This window comes from Antechinus flavipes, chromosome 1 (assembly GCF_016432865.1).
Source record: "Antechinus flavipes isolate AdamAnt ecotype Samford, QLD, Australia chromosome 1, AdamAnt_v2, whole genome shotgun sequence".
NCBI lineage: Eukaryota > Metazoa > Chordata > Mammalia > Dasyuromorphia > Dasyuridae > Antechinus > Antechinus flavipes.
The window spans coordinates 98,803,365-98,830,598 of record NC_067398.1 but is presented as its reverse complement, the minus strand read 5'-3'; the positions used below and the strand labels follow the sequence as shown (position 1 = coordinate 98,830,598).

The 27,234-nt window shown below is 35.9% G+C and overlaps 1 protein-coding gene across 1 annotated transcript in view; it reads right to left on the bottom strand.

The window, feature by feature from the left end:
* Positions 1 to 17,307, bottom strand: part of ZDHHC21 (zinc finger DHHC-type palmitoyltransferase 21) — a 66,179-nt gene extending 48,872 nt beyond the window's left edge. The window contains exons 1-5 of the mRNA XM_051987296.1: positions 17,215 to 17,307; positions 11,647 to 11,779; positions 8,168 to 8,301; positions 4,350 to 4,425; positions 2,349 to 2,543 (exon numbers count right to left, since the gene is read on the bottom strand). Coding sequence (XP_051843256.1) covers positions 2,349 to 2,502 — 154 coding nt within the window. The 5' untranslated portion in view covers positions 2,503 to 2,543; positions 4,350 to 4,425; positions 8,168 to 8,301; positions 11,647 to 11,779; positions 17,215 to 17,307. The remainder of the gene's footprint in view (positions 1 to 2,348; positions 2,544 to 4,349; positions 4,426 to 8,167; positions 8,302 to 11,646; positions 11,780 to 17,214) is intronic.
* Between the last annotated feature and the right edge of the window lie 9,927 nt (positions 17,308 to 27,234).

The window sequence follows — 27,234 nt, the reverse complement described above, 5'->3', positions numbered from 1 at the left end:
CTAGTACTTATAGCAAAAATACATAACACAAACTTAAAACAAATAGTGTGGACATTAAAAAAAAGTCTGTCTTGCTTATCTGAAAAGAGACCAGTAACTTGTCACCACATATACATTTTATGAGATGGATGAAGGAGCTGTACTAAATTATCTCTAGAAGCCCCCAATTCTATATGATTCTACATAAAAGTAGAGAAATCCAGAACCTATAAATTCTCCAAAGACATACATAGGAGGCTATAATCGACAATGAAATGTAAAATGATAGATTCAGAAAATCTATTATAATATAAGAATAAAATAAAGTTTCACAAAACCAAATAACCAAATATTTCAATAGAAAGTGTTACCAAAACAGTGGCATTTGACAAATAAATATATGAAAAAATCTTTCCAACAATGTTTGTGTATCAGTGCCTACAAGATTACTCTAGTTGCTAAAAAATTTAAAAAGTTAGAAATATTTACAATAGCTTATTTCCTCTGGTGACAGATTTAGAATTTCTCCATCTTTCATGAGGTAGATTTGTCTTTCTGTTATCAGTTGTTCTTTGTAGCTTCTGTAAATACTCTTTATCCAAGCAGTATTAAAATTCAAAATCAGGCAAGTTTGTATACATTTCCCATTTCCATAAATAATAATATAAGTAGGTGAATCAGCAAGCCAATCGCATAGAACAGGTTTCTTTTGAAACTATTAAATAGAGCACAACATGATACAAAAAAGGCAAAAAAGAAAGAAAGCCCATAGATTTTGAGATTTGGTTGAGAGACCAAGTGAGTCTAGCTTCCTCATTTTTTACATGATGGAACTGAGGCCCAGAAACTTATGTGACTTTCTCAAGGTTATGTGGCTAGTAACTATCTATGGCAAGATTAAAACTCAGGTCTTCCAAAATACTCTGTCACCAGCTTATTTCCAAATGGAAAAAAAGTTAAAGGAAAAATAAGAAAATGACAATGTCAAAACTCAAGTATATGAAAAATAAAGAACAAAAACCACAGAACTCCAATGAACATTCATAGAATGTAGCACCTTTAATGAGTAAAAAGAATTTATAGAAATAATTCAGCTAGCCATTCACCTATCTATCTATCCATCCATCCAACTATCAATCTATCTTTCATTCCAACTGATAGAAGCTATTGGGGAAAACGTCATTAAGCAAATATACTCCTAATTTTGCCTAAGTTAAATTTAGCCTAAGAAATTTGATATAGTGGACAAATAAGTAATCTAAATAATAATGAAAAGGAAAATCTTTAAAATATTACAAAACAAACTTTTTATGCATTCACTAAAAGTCAAAATATATCCCCTAGCAAAGAGATATCAAAGAAAGAAGACTTGTTTTTGAGTCCATGCTTCAACACTTAGCAAATCTCGTACTATGTAAATGGGTTTAAATGTGTTCATATTTGTCACTATTATAATATGTATGAATGCAAAATAATAAAAATCACATTTCTTTTAAAACATTCTATAATTCAAAGAAAGGATTCTGTTTACTCTTTTGTCATGAACAAAGCTTCTATGCAGACTCCCAAATTTACACAAGCTATTCCAAAGTCTATTCCAATCTCAATATTAGTATAGTAAAAGAATATTAGAGCTAAAAAAGGATTTTAGAGATCTAATTCAATCCTCTCTCTCTTTTTTTCCCCTGAAGCAATTGGGGTTAAGTGACTTGCCTAAGGTCACACAGCTATGTTATGTATCTGAGGCCAGATTTGAACTCAGGTCCTCCTGACTTTAGGGCTGGTGGATTATCCACTGCACCACTTAGCTGCCCCAATCCTCTCATTTTTAAAGAAAACAAGGCCTACTCAAAGAAATGAAATTATCCCTAATGTCATCATGAGTAGTGGTGGATCATTCAGTTCTTTTTTCTAGTGATGTTTCCCTCTGACATCTTAATTTAAAGCAATTAAATTAAAATCTAATTAATGTAATGAAATTCATTAAGATATTTTCATAGGACCAAAGATTGAGACAAGGAAGGGAACTAAAAGTTTATCCCTGCCTCTATCCCCTTGTTTTACAAATGGGGAAAATGAAGCCTGGAGAAATTAAATGACTTGCCCAGAATCACCCAGTCTATAAGTGTACAAGATGGCATTTGAAATCAGTTTTTCCTGCCTTTGAATCCAGACCTCTATCTCTTACATCATGCTACAAATGTTAGGAGAGCCCATTTTTTTTCAAATGGTTTATCAATGCTCAATTTACTCAACTATTCTGATACTATCAATAGGGCAATAACAAAGGCATTATTAACCAAAAGCATTTATATGGAGAAAAAGATTGTTATATAAAGGCAAAAAAAAAAAAAGACATGTAAACTTACATATTATTAATATGCCTGGGATATGTCCTTCTTCATAGTGAGGAAAGAGGACAATTTTGGGAATTATGACAATATTGTATAACCAGACAAAGACAATCAAACCCATGCAGCACCAACCATGTGGGTCAACAACAAAGTGAATCCGTAGACCCATTGTAAAATTTTATGACTACTAGTCAACAAGGAAAGGTGATCCTAAAGGAGAAAAAAGAAAACAAGAGCATATGTAAAAAAAAAAAAGTAGAATTTTCTGCTGTACTGGAAATAATATTTATCAAAATTTTAATATATTTATTAATCTTTCTTTTGAAAAATAAATACAAATAGAGTCAACATCTCCTAACTTTTCCACTAATAGGAGGAAAAAGACAGAAAACAATTTTTATTTGATCAGCATATTTTTCAAGGAGCTGGGATGAGTAGGAAGAAGAGTTGTGATTTCACTGGCATAGGGAATAATCTCCCACTATCAACACAGATCAGAAACTGTTTTGCATTCATAATATTTGTATGACACATGGAACCAAATTATGTGTCCAAGGTCACTCAGTCCGAACCCACATCTCCCTGACTCTGAGGTCAATTCTCTAATTTTTACACGATGCTGATCTGATAAGTATAAAATTTTTTAAAATTTTAATAATTAAACTATTTTAAGAGAATTGCTTAAAACTTTTCCTTTCAAGTTAAGAGAAATTCTAGATTTAGATTCATAGGAGTAATAACAAAAAATAATAAAAAGGAAAGGATGTAGGTAAGAAAAAAAATCAATACTGGAATGCTCCTATTAATTTTTTCTAATTTTTTTTTTTTTTTTTTTTTTTTTTTTTTTTTTTTACATTTAGCTTTATTACTATGTTGGTTGACCTGGAAATTAGATGCTTCTACTTGAAGCATGGTACCAAATTAAGTATCTTAAGACAACTCAGATACAATTTATAAAATTAAATTCTTGGCATATAAATAAATAATCTCAAGAGTTTTACTTGAAATACAATATTTATGTGAAGGGAGAGTCTTGGGTTGGAATTCTACAATTACATTTCTAGCTGACATACATGAAGATATTATCAAATGAAGAATTATATAATATGCATTTACAGGCCTGTGCCAATTAATTTCAAAGCTAGCATCTATTCTAGATGGACAGCAAATGATTCTTTTATAAAAATGTACTCTGCTTTAAAAATATAAATAATGATGAAGCCAAAAAAATACAAATGGTAAGAATGAAAGTCTTCCCAATCAATCAAAATTTTAAAACTATGAGTAAAATACTGGAAACTAAGAGGAGCATCTCATTCTAAAAATAATAACAGTGTCTAGTCCTGCAAAAAACAAGCATAAATTTCACTATCCTTATATGAGAAAGGCTAAAATATATGCTGATCTGATTAAAATCAGTTCTGAAGCTGAAGCATATTACAAGCTGCTCTGAATCATCATTAATTCAACACAAATTTATGTACAAGATAACATCAATTCCAAAGAGTTGTAAAAACAATTTAAGCATATTAATTTTTTTAATATTCTTATTCACTTTATGTTAAAATCAAGCTGCATAAAGTTCTTTCAAAGTACAGTTTCAATTACTTTCAAATGTTTGGGGGTGGAATTGCTGACTTCGCGCTACATTTAAATATCTAATAATATTCCTAACAACTAAATAGGACATTAATTTAATTTCTTAAATTCACTATCATTAGGAATAGGAGGACATTCAAATCAGCAAAATTACAGGTAAATAAAATAATGAAGAACTTAGTCTTCTCAGGGGAATTAATCCATTCTGATTCTTGTTGAATTGGATTGAATTGAATGTCTATAGAAGAGCAAATGTTTCTTATCACTAAGATGAGAAACCCCACAAAACAGTAATAGCATACATGTATCACTTTCTATTTGCCTCACATAGCATGGAAACAAGAAAGGTTTTAAACTGACCAAAATTTAATAAAAAAGAAAAGAAAGAGGAGGAAAAATGGCACACAGAAAAATTACCTGGTTAGCTGAACATAGCACAGCATAATCCTTCTAATTTGGATGTATGAGAAGAAACAGTTGTCCTCCACCAGCTCTAAATGAGATTAAAAGAGCAAACATATAACAGGCAAATTTGGAAAGTCTCTCCACACAGCTAACATCTATTAGGCGTGGCTAATGCCTAAACAGAAACTATTACACATCCTAGGCAGCAACCAGAACTTAATACACTGCTGTAAGCTCATCTTAAGCAAGTGAAGCAGAAGTAGCATTCATAAAATACTTTCATTAGCTCTTATGACTCCAACATACTAATTTGTAAATTAAATGGTGAGCTTATAACTCAAACTTTTATTTAACTAATAGGCACACAACTAGCATTTCAACATTTCATGAGATTGCTATCAGGTCACTATACTGTAATGGGATGATTCACTTCATAAACATGTAAATTACTACAACACAAAAAATTACAGTTTAACTCTTCTAAATTAGAGCAAATATTTACAAATTATTTGACCTCTTCTTAGTGACTAGAACTTTTCCTTTTGATTTTTCAGAGAACCATATTTCACAACAGATTCTCCTCAGATCAAAAAACAGACACCTAATTAGAAGAAAAGATAAATACGAAAAAGCAGTAAGTTTAATTTCAAAATTTTAACATAACCCAGTCAATTGCTAAATAATGGGAAATGGAAAAAAAGAAAGATATTTATCAGTGTTCTTTCTAGAAAAAGTTTAGTGAATGCAAAGCAATCACCATAATGAACAGACCAAAAGAATTCAGAAATGCTACATTTGCAAATACTTGCCAAGCAGAGAGCATGGCACCTGAGGGCAACTATTCTGGAACATAAATTCATTGTAAAACACTGCTGGATCAAAGGGTATACACAGTTTGATAGCTTTTTGAGCATAGTTACAAATTGCTCTCCAGAATGGCTGGATGTGTTCACAATTCCACCAATAATGTATCAGTGTCCCTGTTTTCCCACATCCCCTCGAACATTCCGCATTATCTTTCCCTGTCATTCTAGCCAATCTGACAGGTGTGTAATGGTATCTCAGAGTTGTCTTAATTTGCATTTCTCTGATTAATAATGATTTGGAGCATATTTTCATATGTCTATAAATAGGAGGAGGACAACATAAGATTATAAGTAATAACACTTCATAAAACAACAGAAAGCAACATAGATAAAAAATGAATTCTTAAATAAAACTAGCACAAGGTCAACAAATATCCATCAAAAATAGAACATAAAGGTTTGTGTGTGTGTGTATGTGTTTTGTTTTTATTTTGTTTTTTCTTTTTTGTTGTTGTTTTTTGCTTTTTTTTTTTTTAAATAACTTTTTATTGACAGAACCCATGCCAGGGAAATTTTTTACAGCATTATCCTTTGCACTCACTTCTGTTCCGATTTTTCCCCTCCCTCCCTCCACCAATCCTATACATGTTAAATAGGTTACAGTATATCCTAGATACAATATATGTGTGTAGAACCGAACAGTTCTCTTGTTGCATAGGGAGAATTGGATTCAGAAGGTATGAATAACCCGGGAAGAAAAACAAAAATGCAAGCAGTTTATATTCATTTCCCAGTGTTCTTTCTTTGGGTGTAGCTGCTTCTGTCCATCCTTGATCAATTGAAACTGAATTAGTTCTCTTTATCGAAGAGATCCACTTCCATCAGAATACATCCTCAAACAGTATCGCTGTTGAGGTATATAATGATCTCCTGGTTCTGCTCATTTCACTTAGCATCAGTTCATATAAGTCTCGCCAGTCCTCTCTGTATTCATCCTGCTGGTCATTCCTTACACAACAATAATATTCCATAACATTCATATACCACAATTTACTCAACCATTGTCCAATTGATGGGCATCCATTCATTTTCCAGCTTCTAGCCACTACAAACAGGGTTGCCACAAACATTTTGGCACATACGGGTCCCTTCCCCTTCTTTAGTATCTCTTTGGGGTATAAGCCCAGTAGAAACGCTGCTGGATCAAAGGGTATACATAGTTTGATAGCTTTTTGAGCATAGTTACAAATTGCTCTCCAGAATGGCTGGATGTGTTCACAATTCCACCAATAATGTATCAGTATCCCTGTTTTCCCACATCCCCTCCAACATTCCGCATTATCTTTCCCTGTCATTCTAGCCAATCTGACAGGTGTGTAATGGTATCTCAGAGTTGTCTTAATTTGCATTTCTCTGATTAATAATGATTTGGAACATATTTTCATATGTCTATAAATAGTTTTAATTTCTTCATCTGAGAATTGTCTGGTCATATCCTTTGACCATTTATCAATTGGAGAATGGCTTGATTTCTTATAAATTAGAGTCAATTCTCTATATGTTTTGGAAATGAGGCCTTTATCAGAACCTTTGACTGTAAAAATGTTTTCCCAGTTTATTGTTTCCCTTCTAATCTTGTCTGCATTTGTTTTATTTGTACAAAAACTTTTCAATTTGATATAATCAAAATTTTCTATTTTGTGGTCAATAGTGATCTCTAGTTCTTCTTTGGTCATAAATTCCTCCTTCTTTCACAGGAGTAGAACATAAAGATAAACATTTCAATAATTACTTATTTTTATCATCCAGGACAATGAACTCATCATGTCCGGATTAAAATACATAGTTTCTAATGTCCTAAAATGATAAGGTCAACTTAAAATAAAAACAGAAAAATTGGATGAATAGAAAGACATGAACTGAGGCAATGTAAAGTAAGCAGAGAACTAAGGAAATACCATAAGATATCCCAAAATTCTAAGTGCAGTTTTAACCTTTCATAATCCTAGAAGCATAAATGCTGCAAATTTCTCAAGTAAATATTGCCTATGTTAATTATTTAAAATATTGATTTTTTTTCTTATTAAAATTCAATATAACTACTAACTAAGTCTTTGTTTTACATTAGTTGATTTTTGAACTTAGAACCTTAATCAGCTACAGCTTAATGACTGAAAGAACTAAATTTGTAATCCTCACTTTGTTCAATCATTTCAATCAGGTCCAAATCTTCATAACTCTATTTGGGTGTTTTTTAAATTTTGTTTTGTTTTGGTGTGTGTGTGTGTGTGTGTGTGTGTGTGTGTGTGTGTGTACATGCATGTGTGTGTAAAAAAAAAAAAGTGGTTTGCCATTTCTTTGTTCAGCTTATTTAAAGATGAAGAAGCTGAAACAAACAGGGTTAAGTGACTTGCCCAAGACCATAGAGCTAGTAAGTATCTGAGTTTGTACTGAAATACATAAAGATGAGTCTTTTGATTCCAAATCCAATACTCTATCCACTGTGTCACCTTGCTGCCTCCTAAACTTCAGAATTTTCCAAGGAAGAGGTTTGATATATATAATACAGATGTGATATGAACTCAAGAGAAAAAGTCTAAAGGAGAAAGAACGAGTCACTTAGATGGATTTCTTCTATCAGTCGAAGAAAATGACATCCAAAAGCTGTCTCATACACAATGAAATAATAACAGGGAACCTGATCTTGTTAAAATTTATATTTTAAATCTATTATTAAAAATTTCAAAAAAAATAAATTAAAATAATTAAGTTTTCAAAGTTTTTTTAAGTTTGTAACATTATAAGTATGTAACATATATATATATAAAGTTACATTAAGACTTTTCAGGCACCCTGTATTTTTTTCCTATTTCTTGCTTATTTCCACTGTATCATTTGTCTTCCTATTCAATTGTTTTTTCTGTCTTCATCTTAACAAAACCCTAATCAAAAATGACTCTGATCAAGAAAGAGTACAAAAATAATTAACTGAAAACTGTAAATATCTAACTTGCAAAAACTTACCATTAGCAAATTTGCTGAGGTGACAATTACTTGTAATTTCTTTAGCACTAATTAGGAATTTTTTTCTTTCTTCATTCTTTAATACTATATCTGACCAAATGGATCCATCTTCAATAACAATTCTCCATGAAAACCTATTATTGTTTTAACAAAAAATCATGTCTCACAAAAATGAAGTAGTAGTTAAAAGTTCTTTGGAAATACCAGTTGTACAGATTTTAACTTCATGACTAACAAGAACAGATCACTAAATTTTGTAACATGTTTTCCTCAATCTTCTGCCCAATTATACAACTATAATACATATATACAGGACTGTATTTTTTATATTTTTTAAAATATAATTTCCCTTTACTTTGTTTTCCCCCTTCAGTTTTCTCCCTTCTCCTATCTCCCAAAACTTCCATTATTTCAAATAATTATACTAAAAATCTCCTTTTCAAAGCCATACTTGTAGAAAATAATAATAATAATAATCACCACCATATTCATTGTCTTCATTACCATACTTCTCACTATTACCTCTCCCCTTTTCAATCTGGCTTACGAAAACACTTCTCAAGTTAAACTGCTCTCTCATAGACAACCAATCTTTTAATTATAAAGTATTTCCTCAGTTCTCTTCTTGATCTCTCTGTAGCTTTCCATAGTATATGATCATCTACCCCCAACCCTAAATATTATATTCTATCCCCTGAGTTTTCATGACATTACTTTCTCTGAATTCTTTCCCTACTTCTATGGTCAATTCTTCTGAGGAGTCTTTGCAGGATCACTGTCTATTTCCTGTACCCTAACTGTAAGTATCCCCTAAACCTTTGTCTTGGGCTCTCTTCCTTCCTGATGCTTTCTCAGTAAGCTTATCAGTTTCCATGAAATTAATTATCATTTTTATATACAGATAAATCCCAATCTATATATGTAGCTATAATCTCTCTAACTCCAGTTCCATATTACTGAGCGAATGCTAGACTACCCCACCATGGGCAAAGGAGAAATCATTGTCTTCCCTATCTTCCTTCTTTTAAAGGCACTATCACCAACCAGTAGACCAAGATGGTGACTTGGGAGTAATCTTGGACTCTTCCCTCTCCATCTTCCCCCAAATCTAAATACTTTCTACATCCTTCTCAATGCTCCTACCATTAACACCTCTTGGTTTTGCTTTCCTGCTTATGGTCACTGCCTTAGTTCAAGCCTTCAGTTTCCTTTGTACCATTAGAAAAGCCTCCTAATTGGAGAATTGGCCTTGAAGTCATACTTAATTTAAAACCTGCCTTTAATATAGGTTGGCTGCGTGACCCTGTCATTTAAGATACCAATATGCATTAGTAGAGAAAGTTCTCAAGAATCAATAAAATCCTAAGTTTGGTCCCCTGTAACTGGTCTCCTTCCTTCTATCATTTCCGTTTTCTGATACATCCTGCACATAATTGCCAAAATAATATTCCCAGGTACAGAACAGATTTTGTTACATTCTGACCCAAAAATCTTTAGTGAGGCCCTATTGCCTCTAAAATAAATATGAATACCTTAATTTAGCACTTATAACATAGCTCCAAGCCATCTTTCACAAGCTCTTCTCTAAAGCCAGAATAGCCTACTTGCAATGCACTCAATGTGGTATTCTATCTCAGTGGTATTCTATCTCATGCTTTGCATAGGCTATCCCCCATGTCTAGAGCACACCCCTTTTTTATGTCCGCCTTTCTGAATCTTTGTTGCCTTCTTCAAGGCTCAACAAAGGTATCACTACTTCCGTGAAGCTTTCCTTTAATCTTACAAGTTATTAGTGCCCTCTCTCCCTCTTCAAATTACTTTGTTCTTACTTGTTTGGTTATACACTGTATTCTCCAGTAGAACTTAAGTTCTTCTCAGGCAGATGATTTATTTTTTACTTCACCTCTGTTTCATAGAATCTCTGGCTTCTTTCAGGGTGAATTCAGGTGCTACTTCAAACTCAGTCATTCGTGATCCCCTCACATAAAATTACTCTTTCACTCTTGAAATTACAAGATCAGAGAGAGAGAGCTCAGAAAGGGCCTTAGAAGTTATTAAATCTGAACTACTCTCTATTTAATTATTTGTATATAAGTTCTATACTCACATTAAAATGTAAGCTCTGTGAGGGCAAGAAGGTTTGCCTTTGTATCCCTAGCTCTTAATTTTTGTCGAATTTGTTACCTCAATTATAAGCTATATCTTTTCCTTTTTCCTTCTAATTTGATACTGATTTTGATCTTTTCTTTAACAAGCCAATAAATTGACCATTCACATAAATGATTTGGAAAAATGACTTTGACATTGGTAATCAGATATTTCCTACCTGTTAAGATACAGTTAATTTCATTGCTTTGTTGGCATTTGCTATATCCATAATTCTCTTCTCAAAGACATTCATGTCACGTGGGCATGTGGCTTCCCTAAAATCTAAAAGCCTTTGATAATCTCATTTCTAATACAAGGATCATGATTTTCACTGTCCTTTCCTAACACAATCTCTGCATTGACATAATTTGCTCATCCTCTTCAATGCATATTAAGAAGTTCCAATAATTTTATATTAAAAGCTCAGCTCCAAGTGTCACCTATTTTAGATGCTTTTCCTGACTGCCCTTCAGATCCCCAAGTCCCCACATACCAACCCTAAAATTATTGTATATTGATTTTGTGTGTGTGTGTGTGTACATGCACAGATTAATATATATATATCATACTAACTTCTCTGTGAACATGCTATGTGTATGTATATGTGTGTGTGCTTGTGTACATGTGTCTCCAGTAGAACATAAGCTCCTTGAGGGAAGGGGCTCTCTATTTTCATACTTATATTATCAATGGCGAGGACAGCATTTGGCACAGATAATTGCTTTTTAATGGATTAACTGATCTATACTGGTCTTTTTACAAATTCATCCTATAATAAACAGTGTCTCCTAAAACTGTTTCTTGTTACCTTAAGACCTGAAATGAAAACAACTCTGCCAATTCCTTTACTTGCCTTGAGGGAGAACCTGTTGTCCATTTACCTACAATTTGTTTTTATCTAATTTCACTTATATTAAAACTCTCAAGATTGATGATTCAATTCCTCCCGTAATAGGTCTAATCACTGATTGCTATAAAAGAACCTTTCAAGTATCAATAGCTAAGGTAATGGTTATAAACAGTTCAAAAAATTATATTAGTATCTTGAAGATAATTTTTTTAAAATATAATTTCCCTTACTTTCAGAGACAGTCTACCAATGTATTATTAATAGATACTTTGGTTCACTGTCTGTTATATCCAACCAGAAACTAAAATTGTCTACTACTAAGATGGATGTTTCAGGGAAGAAAGTTTGCATTAACTTATCTCCTATATAAACTCTAAACAAAATTCAATAACATACTACCAGAGTTGAATCAATTTCTTCTTCATATCAATCCGTGACATTTTGAATATTAAGTCACTTCAAAGAGTTCCATGAATCTTACCTGAGGCAGATTGGTAGAGTAGATCAAGTCCTGAGCTGAGGTTAGTTCCTTAAGTACTTGAAACACCTGATGCACTGGATAGCTGTGTGACCCTGCCAAAGTCACTTAACTTCTTCAACTTCAGAATCTTCATCTGTGAATACGAGAATAATTGAATTCATAATACTATCTGACAATGGTATTATAAGGGACAAATATGATAATGTGTAATGGGCTGAGGCTTGAGTTGATGCACTGAGGTCCCAAGCACATGAGGCTAAATAGTAATTGGACCATACTCTATTAATAGATAAGCTTGGAGAGAGAATGGCCCCCACCCACTCTTTGTGCAAGTCCTGATGTGTTGTATAGGAAATGACGATTTTGGTGGGTGGAGGCAGGGGAGTGGAAAAAGAAAGGGAGGAGAGACTTTTGGGATTGCCATTGCCACGGTTGGCTCAGCTCGCGTCTCTCTCTGCTAGCTGATTTGTTTCTCTTCTTCTTTTTGCTTTTGCTGCTTTCGACAACTTTTCTGTTTTGTTAAGTGTCTGAGGCTGGATTTGAACTCAGTTCCTCTTGACTTCAAGGCTGGTGCTCTTTCCACTGAGCCATCTCCGCCCCACGTTGGGCGCCAAATGTAATGATCGCGTATTTAAAGTCAGCCGGAGTCAGGAATTCAGGTTAAGGGGAAAATCTTCAATATTTATTGAAGTGAAGAGGTGAATAAAGATTGCGATAGCAAATATAGGCAAGAAAGATTGCAATAGCAAATATAGGCAGTTGCGACAGGAAGCCAGCTAAGAGAGAGCGACGCGAGCCGAGCCAACAGAGGAGCCAACTGTGGAGGCAACTGTGGCAATGGCCGTCCCAAAAGTCTCTCCTCCCTTTCTTTTTCCACTCCCCTGCCTCCACCCACCAAAATCGTCATTTCCTATACAACACATCAGGACTTGCACAAAGAGTGGGTGGGGGCCATTCTCTCTCCAAGCTTATCTATTAATAGAGTATGGTCCAATTACTATTTAGCCTCATGTGCTTGGGACCTCAGTGCATCAACTCAAGCCTCAGCCCATTACAATAATGTATGCAAAAAGCTTTGTAAAATCTAAAGCTAGATCTGAGTGTTATTATGATATCATTCTTTGGCAGAGTTTAGGCCACAGTTTGAAGAAAAGAGTCTGAAAACAATAATAAATGGCATTTTATAGTTTATGAAACTCATGAATATTCTGTAAAAAAAAAAGTGTAATGAAAGTAGCAATTCTCTTATTTTATACATAAAAAGCTAAAGCTCAGAGTAGGTAAGTGACCTAAGATCACACAAAGCTATTAAGACATAAAACTAAGTTTTATTAATCAGAGCACTGGAACAATGGTATAGTTCTGCAAACTATCTTCCACCTCTGAGAGTCTATCATTTCACAATAGTGGTATGCTAAGAGGTACATTTTTTTATTAGGGCATTAGGAACAAGAGGAAAATGAAAAATTTTGCAGACAATTTTTCGGCATGAGCAAATGCAATTTTAAGCAATGTCTTCAAAATGTTTCAACTACTTTTTGGTAAATTAAACAGATTTCAGTTATAGGTATCATGGGGACAGTTTTACTTTACCCAAGAAGTACAGTTAAATTCAAGAAAACCAGCCCCCTAAAAAGAGAGAGAATGTGAATATGTGTGTGTGTGTGTGTGTGTGTGTGTGTGTGTGTGTGTGTGTGTTATAGCAGAAATGAAAATTAACAAGTTAAATGAAACTTCAGGACAAGGTTTAATGAGCAAGAACTTCTGGCTGTGATGATAGTCACTGGAAGAGGCAGTGATACAAAAGAAAAATGATGAATTTGGAATTAGAGGCCTGGGTTTGAGTCCAGATTCTGTCACTTATTGGCTATATGATAAAATGAACATACTACCTGAAATCCCTACCTCACAGCTGAGCATAAAATGAGATGATTGATGACAAACACATATTAAATTCCTATTATCTGTTAGATACAGTGTTCAGACACAGCCAGAGGTGCAGAATCAAAAAGAAAAGTTCCTGCTTTCAAGAAGCTTATACTTTACAGAGAAAGTCAACATGTCACATTATCAGTACATACAACATGATGCACATAAAAGTGCTTTTCAATTTTTAAAGGTTTATATAATGTCACTAATTACTATTATGAGATATTTTAAAATATACTCTAGTCCCTGTTTCCAAAAAAGTTTCAAAATTCTAGCCATTTAAATAGGCTAAATGGCAAAAGATGGTAGAATTACAAAATTATAATCTAACAATTATGATTTTAAAGAAAAAAGGAACCTGATAATGGTTTTTTAGTAAATATTTTAAATAAATCCATGTCCATTTAATGTAATAAAGGATTTAAAACATTAATGAGCACAGCCTATAAGTCAGGATAATATATTAGTTCAAATTTATCTAGGGATACAATATGGATTCTGTCCTTAATTATACCACTTATCAGACAGAATCTTAGGCATCTCCTATTACTTTGAAACAAAGCAAGGGGAACCAGTGGGATGGTAGAAGGATTAGAATGGAGGCCTGATCTCTATCCTTCATCCTGACTGTACTTCATGTGTGCAATTCTCTCTCCTCACCTTTGCCTCCTGATTTCTGGGGCTGCCTTCAAGTGATAGAGCAAATATCACCTCCTACAAGAGGCATTTCCCCATCTTCCCCATGTTCTATCCTCACCAGTAGAAATGCTTTCTTTCTCCCTTGATTATTATTCCCTATCTATTGAATACATTCTTCCATGGACTTAGTTATTTAGATTCTGTCTCTTTCGTTAGAATCTAAGTTCTCTGAGGGCAGGGGCTATATTTTGCCTTTCTTTATATCCCCAGAGCTTATCATAATTCTTGGTACCTCATAAGCATTTAATAGACACTTGCTGATTGACTAACTCCAAAAAACCTAGATTCAGGTCTTACCATAGATACTTATTATCTACTAGACTTTATTTAGGTGAATCAGTTCATGTTTCAACACCTCAATTTCTTTCCTTTCAACTCTATATCTATGCCTGATGAAAAAAAAAAAATATATTCTGAACTTCTAAGAAACACACTGAATGTTGCACAGGGAGTCTAAAGTCCTGTATACTTTCTCAAAATCATCTTCATCATTATAACTTTGGGAACTATTATCTTAATAATAATTAAATAATAATAATAATAATCTTAAAAAAAGATTTCCTTTGCCCAAGAAGTACAGTTAAACTCAAGAAAACCAGTCCCCGAGAGAGAGAGAGAGAGAAAGAGAATGTGTGTTATAGCAGAAATGAAAATTAACAAGTTAACTGTAACTTCAGGACAAGGTTTAATGAGCAAGAATGTCTGGCTGTGATTTATATTGAAGAATAAGATTAAATTCAGAATAAACGGATAAATGAGTTATAGAGGGCATGAGAAGTAGATGTGATGCAGTGGCAAGAGCAATGATGGAGCCCAAGGAATAGGAATTGTTCAGCTTTACTACTTATTACCTGTATTACTTTAGACAAGTCACAACTATTTTGAAATCCATGGGGGAAACAACATAACTCAAAAGCTGTAAGTGCTCAATTTTCTGGTTTACCAAAGCAGTTGAATTAAGAAGTTAAACCATAGAATAAAAAAATCTAAGAGCTCATAGATCATCTCCAACTTTTAGCCCCAAGGACTAAAGTGACTAAATCCAAACTAAACCCAGGCCTCCTAATACCTCGTCTGTCTTCTTTCCATCATATCTTTATTAATTTTTTTAAAATCTTCTTTCCAATTGACATCTATAAAAACATTTTTTCTTTGAAGTTTTATGCCACTAATAATAATACCATTTTATATATCTCTGTACTTTACAAAACACAGTCCTTATGATCCCATGATGACCAAGTATAATTATATTCACTTTACAATTGAGGAAACTGAGGCTCAGAATGGCTGTCCCATTACTAATAAGCAACTGCTATCTTCAATTTTAATGTTTGACTCCATCAATCCTAGATAATAGTGTTCTAAGAGTGAGTGAGGTAGGGCAAGCAGATGACAATTAACTTTTGAAATTTTAGTTAAGACTCAAAAATTATGTACAAAGAAAAGGGAAAAGAAAGCCTTTCAAAAATTTTACTCTTCCCTTCAGGAAGGGGTTCAGGGACACAAGGAACTAAGAGCTGGAGGAAAAAGGAGTAGCATGAAGATAAAGGTATAAAAAGGAAGAAAACAGGCATAAAAGTTTATACTGGAAAGTAACTGCCAGGACAGACTAGCAAAAGAAATGAGACATAATATTCTCTCTCTCTCTCTCTGTCTGTCTCTCTCTCTCTCTCTCTCTCTCTCTCTCACATACACACACGCAAAGAGAAAGAATATGGGGTGATGAAGTGGAGAATGAGAAATGAATCTAGCAAGAGAACTCTACACTTTGACAGGTGAGGAAACAAACAACCAGGTTTGAAGCTACAGGAAGACTTAAAGGAATCTGAGAATAAGACAAAAAGAAGTGAAGAATTTAAAAGAATGAAGAAAAAAGGAAAAGGAGATAGTTTTAGAGATTAAGAACATTAGAAATCAGAAGAAAGAAGAGGAATCAGGAGAAAAGAGAATACATTAAAAGAAAGAATATCAAGAATAAAAATGCTGGTAATAATGAGAAAAGGAACAAAGATAAAAGAAAAAGAAAGAGCAAAAGGATAAAAGAATAGGAAACAGTGGATGAAGAGAAGACAAATAAAAAGAAAAATCTTAGAAGGATTAGGAAAGAAATATAGGAGAAATAAAAGAAATAAAGAAAAAGGAAGAGGAAAATGAAAACGGAAACAAGAAGAATGGGAATCAGGAACAGAGGTAAGAAAAAGGAGGCAAAGGAAAAAGAGGATTCAGGCAGGAAGCAAAGGAGGAATAGAGGGCAGATTCAGTCATAAATAAACGTTTATTAAGTGCTTGTTATGTGTCAAGCACTGAAGGAAGCAAAGAATGAATAAGATTGGCGGGGGCCCGAATAGGAGGAGACCCAGGAGTAAGACAGTAAGGGCCTAGGAAAAACGGGGGGCAAAGAAAACAGAGGAACTCAGGAGACGGGGGGGGGGGGGAGTAGGGTGAAGGGAGGCAGGGAGGGCGGGAGGGGCAGAGGAGGAAGGAGGAGCCGAGAGAACTGAGGGGGCAGCAGGTACAGAAGGCAATAGGGGCCCGGGAGGATTGGGGAGCTGAGAGGACGGCGGTGGGAGGATTGGGGGACAAAGTGGATGGCGGTAGGAGGAGGATTGGGGAGCAGAGAGGACAGCGGTAGGAGGACTACGGAGCAGAGAGAATGGCAGTGGGAGGATTGGGGGGCAGCGGGGACGGCTTGGGAGTGTTGGGGAGCAGAGAGGACGACGGCAGGAGGAAGAGTGGGGAGCAGAGAGAATGGCGGTAGGAGGCTTGAGGAGCAGAGAGAATGGCGGTAGGAGGGTTGCGGGGCAGAAAGGGCAGGTGGTGCAGAGAGAACAGGGACCCAAAGGCAAGAAGGGGTGGGGGAGCGCGGTAGGAAGCGCAGAAGCAGCTTCGCCCATCCCCCGCTCGTCCCCGCCCCTCCCCGGTCGGCTAGCTCGCACTCACCGGGGGCACCGGGGGGCGCGTTCCCCTCGGCCTGGGCAGCCTCTCCAGTAGCTCCTGCGCCCACCTACCGCTCTCCGCAGTTGTCTACCTCCTGCTGCTGCTTCTGCTGCAGCCGCCGCCGCCGCCGCCCTGGCCGCGTCCACACCCCTCTTCCGCTTCCGCGAGGCCTTGCCCCGGGCCGGCAGGTGACCGGGCCGCCGCGGCCGCTCGGCTCGGGGAGCAGGACGGCCGTGCCTCAGCCGCCGCCGCCGCCGCCGCCGCTACCGCTACCGCCGCCGCCGCAACCGTCGGAGCTCCAAGCCGGGAGCCTGGGACGGAGTCCGCCAAGGGCCAAGAGTCCTGAGATGAGAGGAAACGCAATCCAAGAGGGAAAGGCGCCCCCAGCCCCATCGACCTTCCACCCTACCTTTCCCACCATTCCAACACCCTCCCTCCGAATGTCACCAACTTCCATTCAACAATCAACACCCTCCCTATTTACATTCCCGAAAAGTAACTTTTGCTTTGGATAATTCAATCCAAAAAACATTAATTAAGCGCCTATGGTGTGTAGAACATGGTACTAGGCACTAGGAATTTTCAGGTAAATTTTGGATGGGGATGAGTTTTGGATTTTGAGAGAAAATCGCTTCTCTTCCTCTTCAAATATGTACCAGATTGGATCTCAATCTCTCCATCTGTAAATCTATAAAATGACTGAACTAGATCATCTCCAAGGACTTCTCAACCCAGTTATATGACCTTCTTTTGCTTCTTGTTCCCTAAGACTTAGAGCATCATAGGATTTGGACCTGGAAGGGAGCTCGGGGATGACTTTGTCCATCTCTCCTCATTTTACAGAAGAGGACATTCATCTCCTGAGACATGAGATGACTTGATCTGGGTCATACAGGAGAGGAAAGAGCAGAGTCCGAATTCGAACGCGGGCCCGCCAAATCCAAATCCTGAATCCATTCCCCAACATCACATAGCTTCCACTCTTCCACTCCACTTCTGCCATATACCAGGAAGTGAATCTTTCCCAATTCAGAGCACAAGCTTCACAACTTATTCCACCAGATTTTCTCGTTTCTCAGTCTAAACACAAGTAATTCACAATCCGATAGGGAGACAAAGGGCAAATATCCATGTACAAGCAAGATAAATACAAGATAAATTGGATACATCTCGAAGGGAAGGCACTAAGATTTAGGAGTACTGTTTCTCCTGGGTTTCTGGTTCCTTCATTAATAACCTCTTTGGATGTTTTATTGCAGTCTCTGTGGGTTATGAATGGATAAGGCAGGGAAGTGAAAGTTCTATCAGGACTGATCCACCTAGAAAGGCTTTGAATCACAGAATGTCAAGAGTTTTGAGGGATCTTGTTCAGTTATCAAAGACACATCACCAAAAGAATCCCTTCTCGAATACCCTGGACAAATGGTTATCAGTCTTTGCTTGAAGACCTCCAATGAGAAAGAACCAACAGCCTCCTTAAATAGTCTTTTCCATATTGAGACAACTTCATTATTAGGATTTTTTTTCCCCCTAATGAAAAATCTGAATTTCACTTGAGGATGAATTACATTTCTGTTATAGAGGTCCGGCTTCAACAAGTCTCAAGTCCTCATTACTGAAAGTCAATAATTAGTTTGGCTACAGAAATTCATGGAAATTAGTGTAACAATGAAGTTATTATTTTCCCCAATGGTGGGGGTATTCACATTCAATGAAATAAAAAGTTTTTTAAAATTTGAAAAAAATTTCATTTCTCATCTGATATAAGCTTCATTAAACTAAATTGTAGACATGGGAAAGGTCCATCCCACTTTAGGAGGGAGCCTGAACACATCTGAGCTAATGTTGAGCCTTAGAGACTTCAGTAGTAGATGAAAATAACAATCATAATAAATGATAAGAAACATTTTTACTCTCAATCTACTTCTCCAACCTTTCTCCCATCCTTGACCTTTTAACACAAATCCTCCACTGAAGATGGCTGGTTTATTCAATGTTGCCTTTTATATTTCTGACTTTTTTTTTTTTTTCCTGAGGCAATTGGGATTAAGTAACTTGCTCAGGGTCATACAGCCAGGAAGTGTGAAGTGTCTGAAACCAGATTTGAACTCAGATTCTCCTGACTTCAGAGCTGGTGCTCTATCCATTGCATCTCTTAGCTGCCACTTAGTTGCACCTCTTTCCTTTCTTTAAGTTGCACCCTTCTCTAAATATATGCTCTGCCTCCACTTCTTTTCCATTTATCCAAATCTTCCCTATAACCCAGAGTTTAGCTCAAGTTTCATCTTTTCCCTGAAGCATTTATCTGCTAACCTAGTCATAATAATTTCTTTCTTCCCTAAGTTCTTACTATGCTTATTTTCTCAATCATCCGTTTGAACTTATAATTTTAGTTTAATAGTCACCAAGTTATGACCATAGTTAGCTACTAAATTAAAAACTCTTGTGTGGCCAAGGATTGTATGTACTATGCTTAGCAGAGAATCTTGGCTGGTGTGGAATAGGGGTGGGCAGGAAGGAAGCATTTGTTAAGCACTTGTTGCTTTGTTGTGTGACCCTGGGTAAGTCAATTAACCCCGTTTGCCTCAGTTTCCTCATCAATAAAGTGAGCTGGAGAAGGAAATGGCAAACCACTCCTGTATCTTTGGCAAGAAAACCCTGAATAGGGTCACAGAGAGGCAGAGAGGCCTGAAAACAACTAAACAATAAGTGTTTCAGACTGTGCTAAGCACTGGGGAAATAAATAGAAAATCCCTATCCTCTAGCTTACACGCAAGTAGTGGAAGCAACACATATAGGAGGAAGTCAGTAAATATTTGAATGCTGGATGGATGGATTGGATCTGAGTTTGGTTACATTCTAAACTGATTTTTCAGCTCTCTTATTCATACATAACCCTGTTCAAAGACTCCATTTTGTTGGAAAGACTTTGACTTTCATAATAAGATCCTAACACAGTTCACAAAGTGGTGGCTCTATGACTTATATGATGGAGAAGTAACTTAATCTCTCTAAGTTTCGGTCTCATCTTAATTAAATGATTCATGAAGTTTCTCCCAATTCTAAATATATGAAACTATGCAACTGGGAATTAGTAGTTTAGTTTGCTTTAAAAGAAAAAAAATAAAATAATAAACAAAGGGCAGATTGTAAGAATTAGGAGAGACAATTTGTAGAGAGGTTCTCTTTAAAGAAGTTTATATAGCTTTTTTATCTCAGCCTATGCAAGGTGAAAAATCTACTTTATGGCAAAAATGGAGAATCACTAATATCTGACTTCCAATGAATGTTCACTCACAAGCACCCTCTGAATTAGTGCATGTGTTTATATTCCTCTCAACCTCCCATTTACTGAAGGAGAAACTGAAAGCAGGACAGAGATTTGATCTATGTCTTTTGACCAGAAGTCCAGTATTCATTTCATTGTATACTCCCCGGTCTCATACATAAATTAATTATTTAAGGAGCTTTCCTATTTATAATATTTGTCTTGGGTTTTATCAAATGTATTCAATAAGTAAGGTTAGATAATGATTAGAAATGTTAAAAAAAAAAAAACCCTCCAAACAGGAGAGGAATATGTCTCTCAACATACATACTTTTCCAAATTTCTCTTCTATTTCAAGATGGCTGTGATTCACTGCAAACTGATTATTAATAAATTAATATTTACCTGGAAATAGTAAAAATAAGAGCAATCGAGATTGTTTTCTACTTCCTCCTACTCTGATTTTTGATAAATTAAATGAGGAACTTTAACCTATGCTCCAAACCAGAAATTCATTTAATTACTGTGCTCCTGGATGGTGTTTGGAGAGAAATTGGTTTATTGCTGTTTTCTAACATCAAGGCAATCCAGAGTTTAATCAATATTGATTGGTTGCCATGGAAAGTATGGTGGAGCTTATCCAAAGTCTAGCATTGGCATGGTAGATCATCTACCTGGGAGGAAGGCAGAGAATCAATGCTGTTAGTAAAAATGAATCAACAAAACAGCTATTCAATGCTTTTTGTGTACTACTGTAGTAAGAGCTGAGGATTCAAAGAAGAAGAAGAAGAAGAATACTTCTTAAGGAACTTATATACTCATGGGAGAGAAAATGGGAAATTGTTGACTGTAGAGCCACCTGGTAGAGGCTCAGAATAGGAGCCAGTGGCCCAGTAATCTGCAGGGGGACAATAAATTGGAACTCGAAATGATGGAAAAATAAGTTTCACTAGCAATGAAGGGACTGATAAATGTGGAAAGATAGCTCATAGGACCATAGATTTAGAGCTAGAATGAATTTCAAAAGCCATCTGTTCAAATCCATTCATTTTCAAATCATAAATACCTATGCCATGTAGGTAAAGCGACTTGCCTGCAGTCAAAGAGATATTGAGTAGCACACAGAACATTTGGACACTCTAATACCAAAGTAGGAAATTTTAGAGTTTGGGATTTCAGAAGTGGTGCAGTTTCAAAAGTTCCAGTGTATGAATTAGTGACTGAAAAGGGATTTCCATTGGAAAAAAGGACACTCTACCCCTCAAACTTTCTACTCATTCGTCTAACAGTGGTCCTTTGCTAGTAGGTGAAATGGAAAAGAGAATTTAAAAACAAGCAAATATTAATTTCTAGATTTTTGAGTACAGTCAAATGGATACAGCTTTATCAGATCTTAATAAATAAATTGATAAATCTCCAGGGGAAATAGGTGAAAATGAAGCATTCTAATCAATCACTTTATCTTTCTAAGATGAAATAGTTTGCTTCATAAATTAGATTAAGGGCAGACTGACAGATTATGTTTAGACTACAAGGGGCTGCCCTAGAAGACTAAAAGTGAAATGCTTCTATTAAAGTTGGTCTCTAAATCTTTACATTAGTATAGAGGAGAATCTGAATTCTCAAAAGGGTATGTCAATGTAGCACAAGTTTTTGGTAGATTTCTCCCAGGTTCAGTAATAGAGTGTTTATCCACTGTCTGAAGAATTAAGTATGGAAAAGATTGGAAGCTCAGACACCAAATGTAGAATATTTTCCTTAGCAATTATGAAGACTATCTCTTAAAGCATAGGATAGCTTTCTCCATCAATGAAAGGAATATCCAAACTGATGAAATCATAAATCTCTAAGTAATAAAAAAGAAGATATCAATAAGCATTAATTAATTTCCTACTATGTCCCAGGCACAGGTCTAAGTAATGAGGATGCAAAGAAAGATAAATAACGATCCCTACCTTCAAAGATCTCATCTTCCAATGGAGAAGACAATATGTAAATAATTGCATACATTGAAGAGAGAGAGAAAGTAGATGACAGGTACTCTTAGTGGAGATGGCTCTAGCTTTGAAAGGACTGGGGAAAACTTTATGCAGAAGGTTGAATTTGAGCTCAGTCCTGAAGGAAGACAGAAGTTAAGAGATAGAGGTAAGACCACAGATCCATTTTCTGATACAAGGGACAATAAATGCAAAGGGTAAGAGAAAGGAGATGAAATATGTTCAAGGAAATCATCAAGGGTACTATTGTGGCTGGGTATATAGAAGGAAAGAAAGCATATGAAGACTGGAAAGCAGGGAAGGGGTCAGGTTTTAAAGACTTAAATGCTAAGCAATTAACAGATATTAATCTCTTACTGTGTGTAAAGCACTGTGTTAGGTGGTGAAAATGAAACAATTCCTACTCAAAAGGAGATTGATCTTGAGAGTATTTGAGAGCCATTGTAGTTTATAGAGGAAGGAGAAGAAGGAAAGGGATATGGACAAACCTACAATTTAGGGAAATTACTAACAACTGAGTGGAGCTTAGATTAATTAATAAGTGAAGTTTATACAGCACTTTTAATGATTGCCAAGCAATTTATATTCATTATGTCATTTACTGTTAGGTTAGTAGTAGCTGGTCTGCAAAATACTTTATACACATGTGATTTAATCCTTGAAATAATCCCCTCAGGTATGTGCTTTCTCCCCCATTTGATAGGTAAAGAAACAAGCGAACTAGGTTAAGTGACTTGCCTAAGGTCACCTATAGGGGTCTGAAGCAGGATTCAAATAACTCAGGTCATCTGACTCCAAATTCAGTGTTCTTTCCTATATACCACGCAATCTACACTCTAATGAATGAATAAATCACTTTGAAGTATAGGGATCAGGACAGAGTATTGAATAAGATAATGATTGCAGTTTTTTAATGAGAAAAGACAGAACTTCAAGGCACATGTGAAGCCTTTTTTTTTTTTTAAAGAAATAAACAGGTAGAATCTATTTTGATAATACAAGAGAGAATTATCCTTAACTCAAATCTGTGAGAATGGGACAGGAAAAAAAAAAAAAGATCATTCAGTTCATTCAGTTAAGCAGAAGTTATTAAGTGCCTATTATGTTCCAGGCACTGCACTAAGGAAGGAGATAGAAAGAACGGAAAAGTAGAATTCTAGCTTTCAAGAACTTTCCAGTCTCATGGGGGAGACAACATGAGAACAACTATGTAGCAAAATGATATATACAGGACAAACTAGGAATAATTAACAGATGGAAGGCACTAAAATTGAGGAAGAGTTATAAAGTCTCCACAGAAGAGACACTTGAAGGAAGCCAAGGATGATAGCAGAAAAGAGGAAGAGTTTTCCAATCACATGGGCTTAGGTGATGAAAATATTCTAAGTTGAGACTGTCATCAGTTGATCGAGGAATAGCAAAGAGGCTAATAGACTCAATAGCAGAATCTGCAAAGGAGAATAAGATGTAAAAAGACTGGAAAGGTAGCAACAGACCAAATTATGTATGAAGATTAGGAAGACTGGAAAGTCAGGAAAAGGATAATTATGTAGGAAGAATTTTAAAATCCAAAAAAATCAATTTAACAAACATTTATTAATGGCCTACCATGTACAAGTAACTATATGAGACAGTGAGAATACAAAGATGAAGGATAACATTCTACCTGCTTTCTAGAGACTTATATCCACTAAAGGAAATATGAAGTACACATTCACATTACAAGCTAGAGTATGATAAGGTAAAGGAAAAGATCCAAAGTACTCTAAAGAAATATAAAAAAAGGAAATATCACTCCCCAGTGTCAGAGGAAACTAAATGCCATAACAGATAAGAGTGCTAAGCTTAGAGTAAAAGAGACCAGAGTTCAAATTTGGGCTCAGATCCTTATTAGCTGTGTGACTCTGGGAAAGTCATTGGACTCTTTTTGTTAGCCTCAATTGTCTTATCTGTGAAATGAAGATAATAATAGCACCTACCTCACTGGGTTGGGATGATATAATGAGATTATTATTGTAAAGCACTTTGCATTTAGTAGGTTCTATATATTGGTATGTGAAAATCAAATAAAGTTCTATGTAGTATTATGTAGATATAGATATATTCTAATAATAATATCCTATATGTTTTTCTTTATATCAAATAATTTTTATATATTGTTATATGAAAAATCAAAAAACTTCCATTGATAATGGACTGAATTGGTCCAGTCTAAAGTCTTATATGCCAAAAAATGTGTGAGAAGAGGCCCTTTCTGCTCTGACCCCTTAGTAAGGAGCAGAATCATGTGGCAAAGGCTGCAGCACAAAGTAGATATTGGGGAAAACTACTAAAGAGGCCAACAGGCAGTAAGTAGAAAAGAATTGGCAAGCCTGGCTGAGTTATCACAAAAGGGAAGGCAATAGGAGAGTGATCTGAGCGAGCAAAAGATATGGAAAGGAAGAACAACCACTGAGACAGCCCACATCACTCATGTGGAGATAATGTTTGCTAAGGGAGCAAAATAACCTCAGAGGGCAGCACGTGTACTTCAAGAAAAACCCAGGTGCCAGAGGAAATAATCACCGCACTTATTGCTGTGTTTTATGATTCGAAAGCACTTTAGCAAATTAACTTCTGCTAGTTTCCAAATGTACTAATTCACCTTACCCTCTTGGGGGGCACATAAGTAATATTATCCCCAAACGAATAACACATGGACAAATACAGGCCACCATGAATTTCCTTTGACGTCACCTGGTTCCAAAACTAGAAGCTATTGCCTTGCTTGGTGTATACACACAAACACACGTGTATGTGTGTATGTATGTATATCTGTATTCTACATATATTCATATATATTTTGATATGTATATATTTCTATATATGCATACACACATATAGATGCATATGTAAGCACACACTTATACATGCATGCATGTGTATTGTACATGTATGTATATCCATGGAATGCAACTATATTACATACACATGTGTATGCACAAGATGCACATGTACATGTATGTGTGTTTTGCATGCATGTATTATGTGTGTGCGTGTATTGTGTGCATCTATGTATGTCAATGCATTAACTGCTTTCATTTATTTTTATATATATATATAATTTCTACCTGTGAGGTAGGTGCTATAACTATTCAATTTTTACAGATGAGAAGGTGAAGTTCATAAATGACTGAATTCTAAATGACTCAGGGTCAGATGGCTTCTAAGTGTCTGAAGTAAGATTTGAACTCATATCTCCTGGACTCCAAGTTCAACACCCTAAATTCGACTGACTCTAACAATAGTGATAACAACAAATCTAAACCGATTTCTGAGAATATTTGTGGAGAACAAAGAGACAAAGTGCCCTGGAAGACAAAAGCAGCAATGAATGTAGACACAGTGTGGTCTGGAGAAAGGGGACTGAGCCCGGGACCAAAAAACCTGGATTCTGGTCTTCAGTGTGTCAGCTGGGACAGAGCCCTTCCCTATCCCTCCATCTGTATATAAAGTGGAGGAGGAGGAGTCACAAACCAAGAATATTTAAAGAAATTATCTCTAAGAGTCCTTCCAGATCTAAAATTCTCTGACATAAAGATACAATCCAGTTAGGCCCATGGGAAAAAGACTCTACTTCCTCTGAGACAAGAATGGCTATTTAGATTTTTTCAATGTCTTGACTTTCTATTCCCCAATACACAGAATTTCTGTTTTCTCCTCCTTGACTAATAGTGTGGAATAAAGTAGATTTGTTCATTGTCACTGCAGTAATTTCCCACAGATGCCAGTCTTAAGCTTAGCCCTCTCCCTGCAAACAGACTGATTGTTTTCTCTTCTGCTCCTTTCCCATTTTCTGTTCTATGAAGAACCTAGGGATTTATGGCAGCCAGGGATTATGCATGCAAGTAGGAAAGCATTGTAGAAACCAGGTTTAGGGGAGAAGGGAAAACCTGTAGCCAGGAAACAATCCGTGTGTCTGCATGGCTTATGAAAAAATATTCTATGACAGACCCTTTCCTAGAGCATCCTGGGCACTGTGTTGTGTTGTTGTTTATGAATTGTCATGGGAGCCACCAGCTGTCATCATGAAAATCTTTTATTGGCACCCTGTAAATATTAAATCAGCATGCTAAAATCAGACCATGTGTAGCAGCAGCTGATGCCATTTTATGAGGACAATATTAGAAAGCCAACAGAAGTGTTGCACTACAACTCCCATGATTCTTATTTCTTACAGCTCCCCTAAAGCATGAAGCTGTGCTCCAATTTTAACTCTTTAATTATGGCAGGAGGATACTGATCACTGACTCCTGGGATAAACCTTATTCCACAAACCTTTTTTATTGTTAATGATGTGTTTTCTCTTCACTCATAATAATCATTGGAATTTGGATTGTAAGAATGAGACAGGATGGTTTTCTTTGATGTTGTCCAATGGGAAGGAAGGACATTTTACCCTTCTCATAGTTAAAGAATGCGTGGGAGATCCCTAGGAAAGCTGTATGACCTGTCTGTTTTACCTTAGCCTGTGTGAGAGCCAAATGGAATGAGTGTCTTCTTCCTTGCAAAATGAAAACCAGGCCTTTCATCTTTTGTGAAATCCACCCTAGGCTTGTCCTAGCCTGTCTATCTACAAAATATGATTTGAGGAGTGTCAGAAGTGCCATCTGTTTCCCAAAATATCTTCTCCACTAGCCTGCCATGTTGCATAAAATTTCCACCACTCATTTTAAATATTCCAGCTCCTTTTAAATATATTAATTGAGGAAGAGTAAC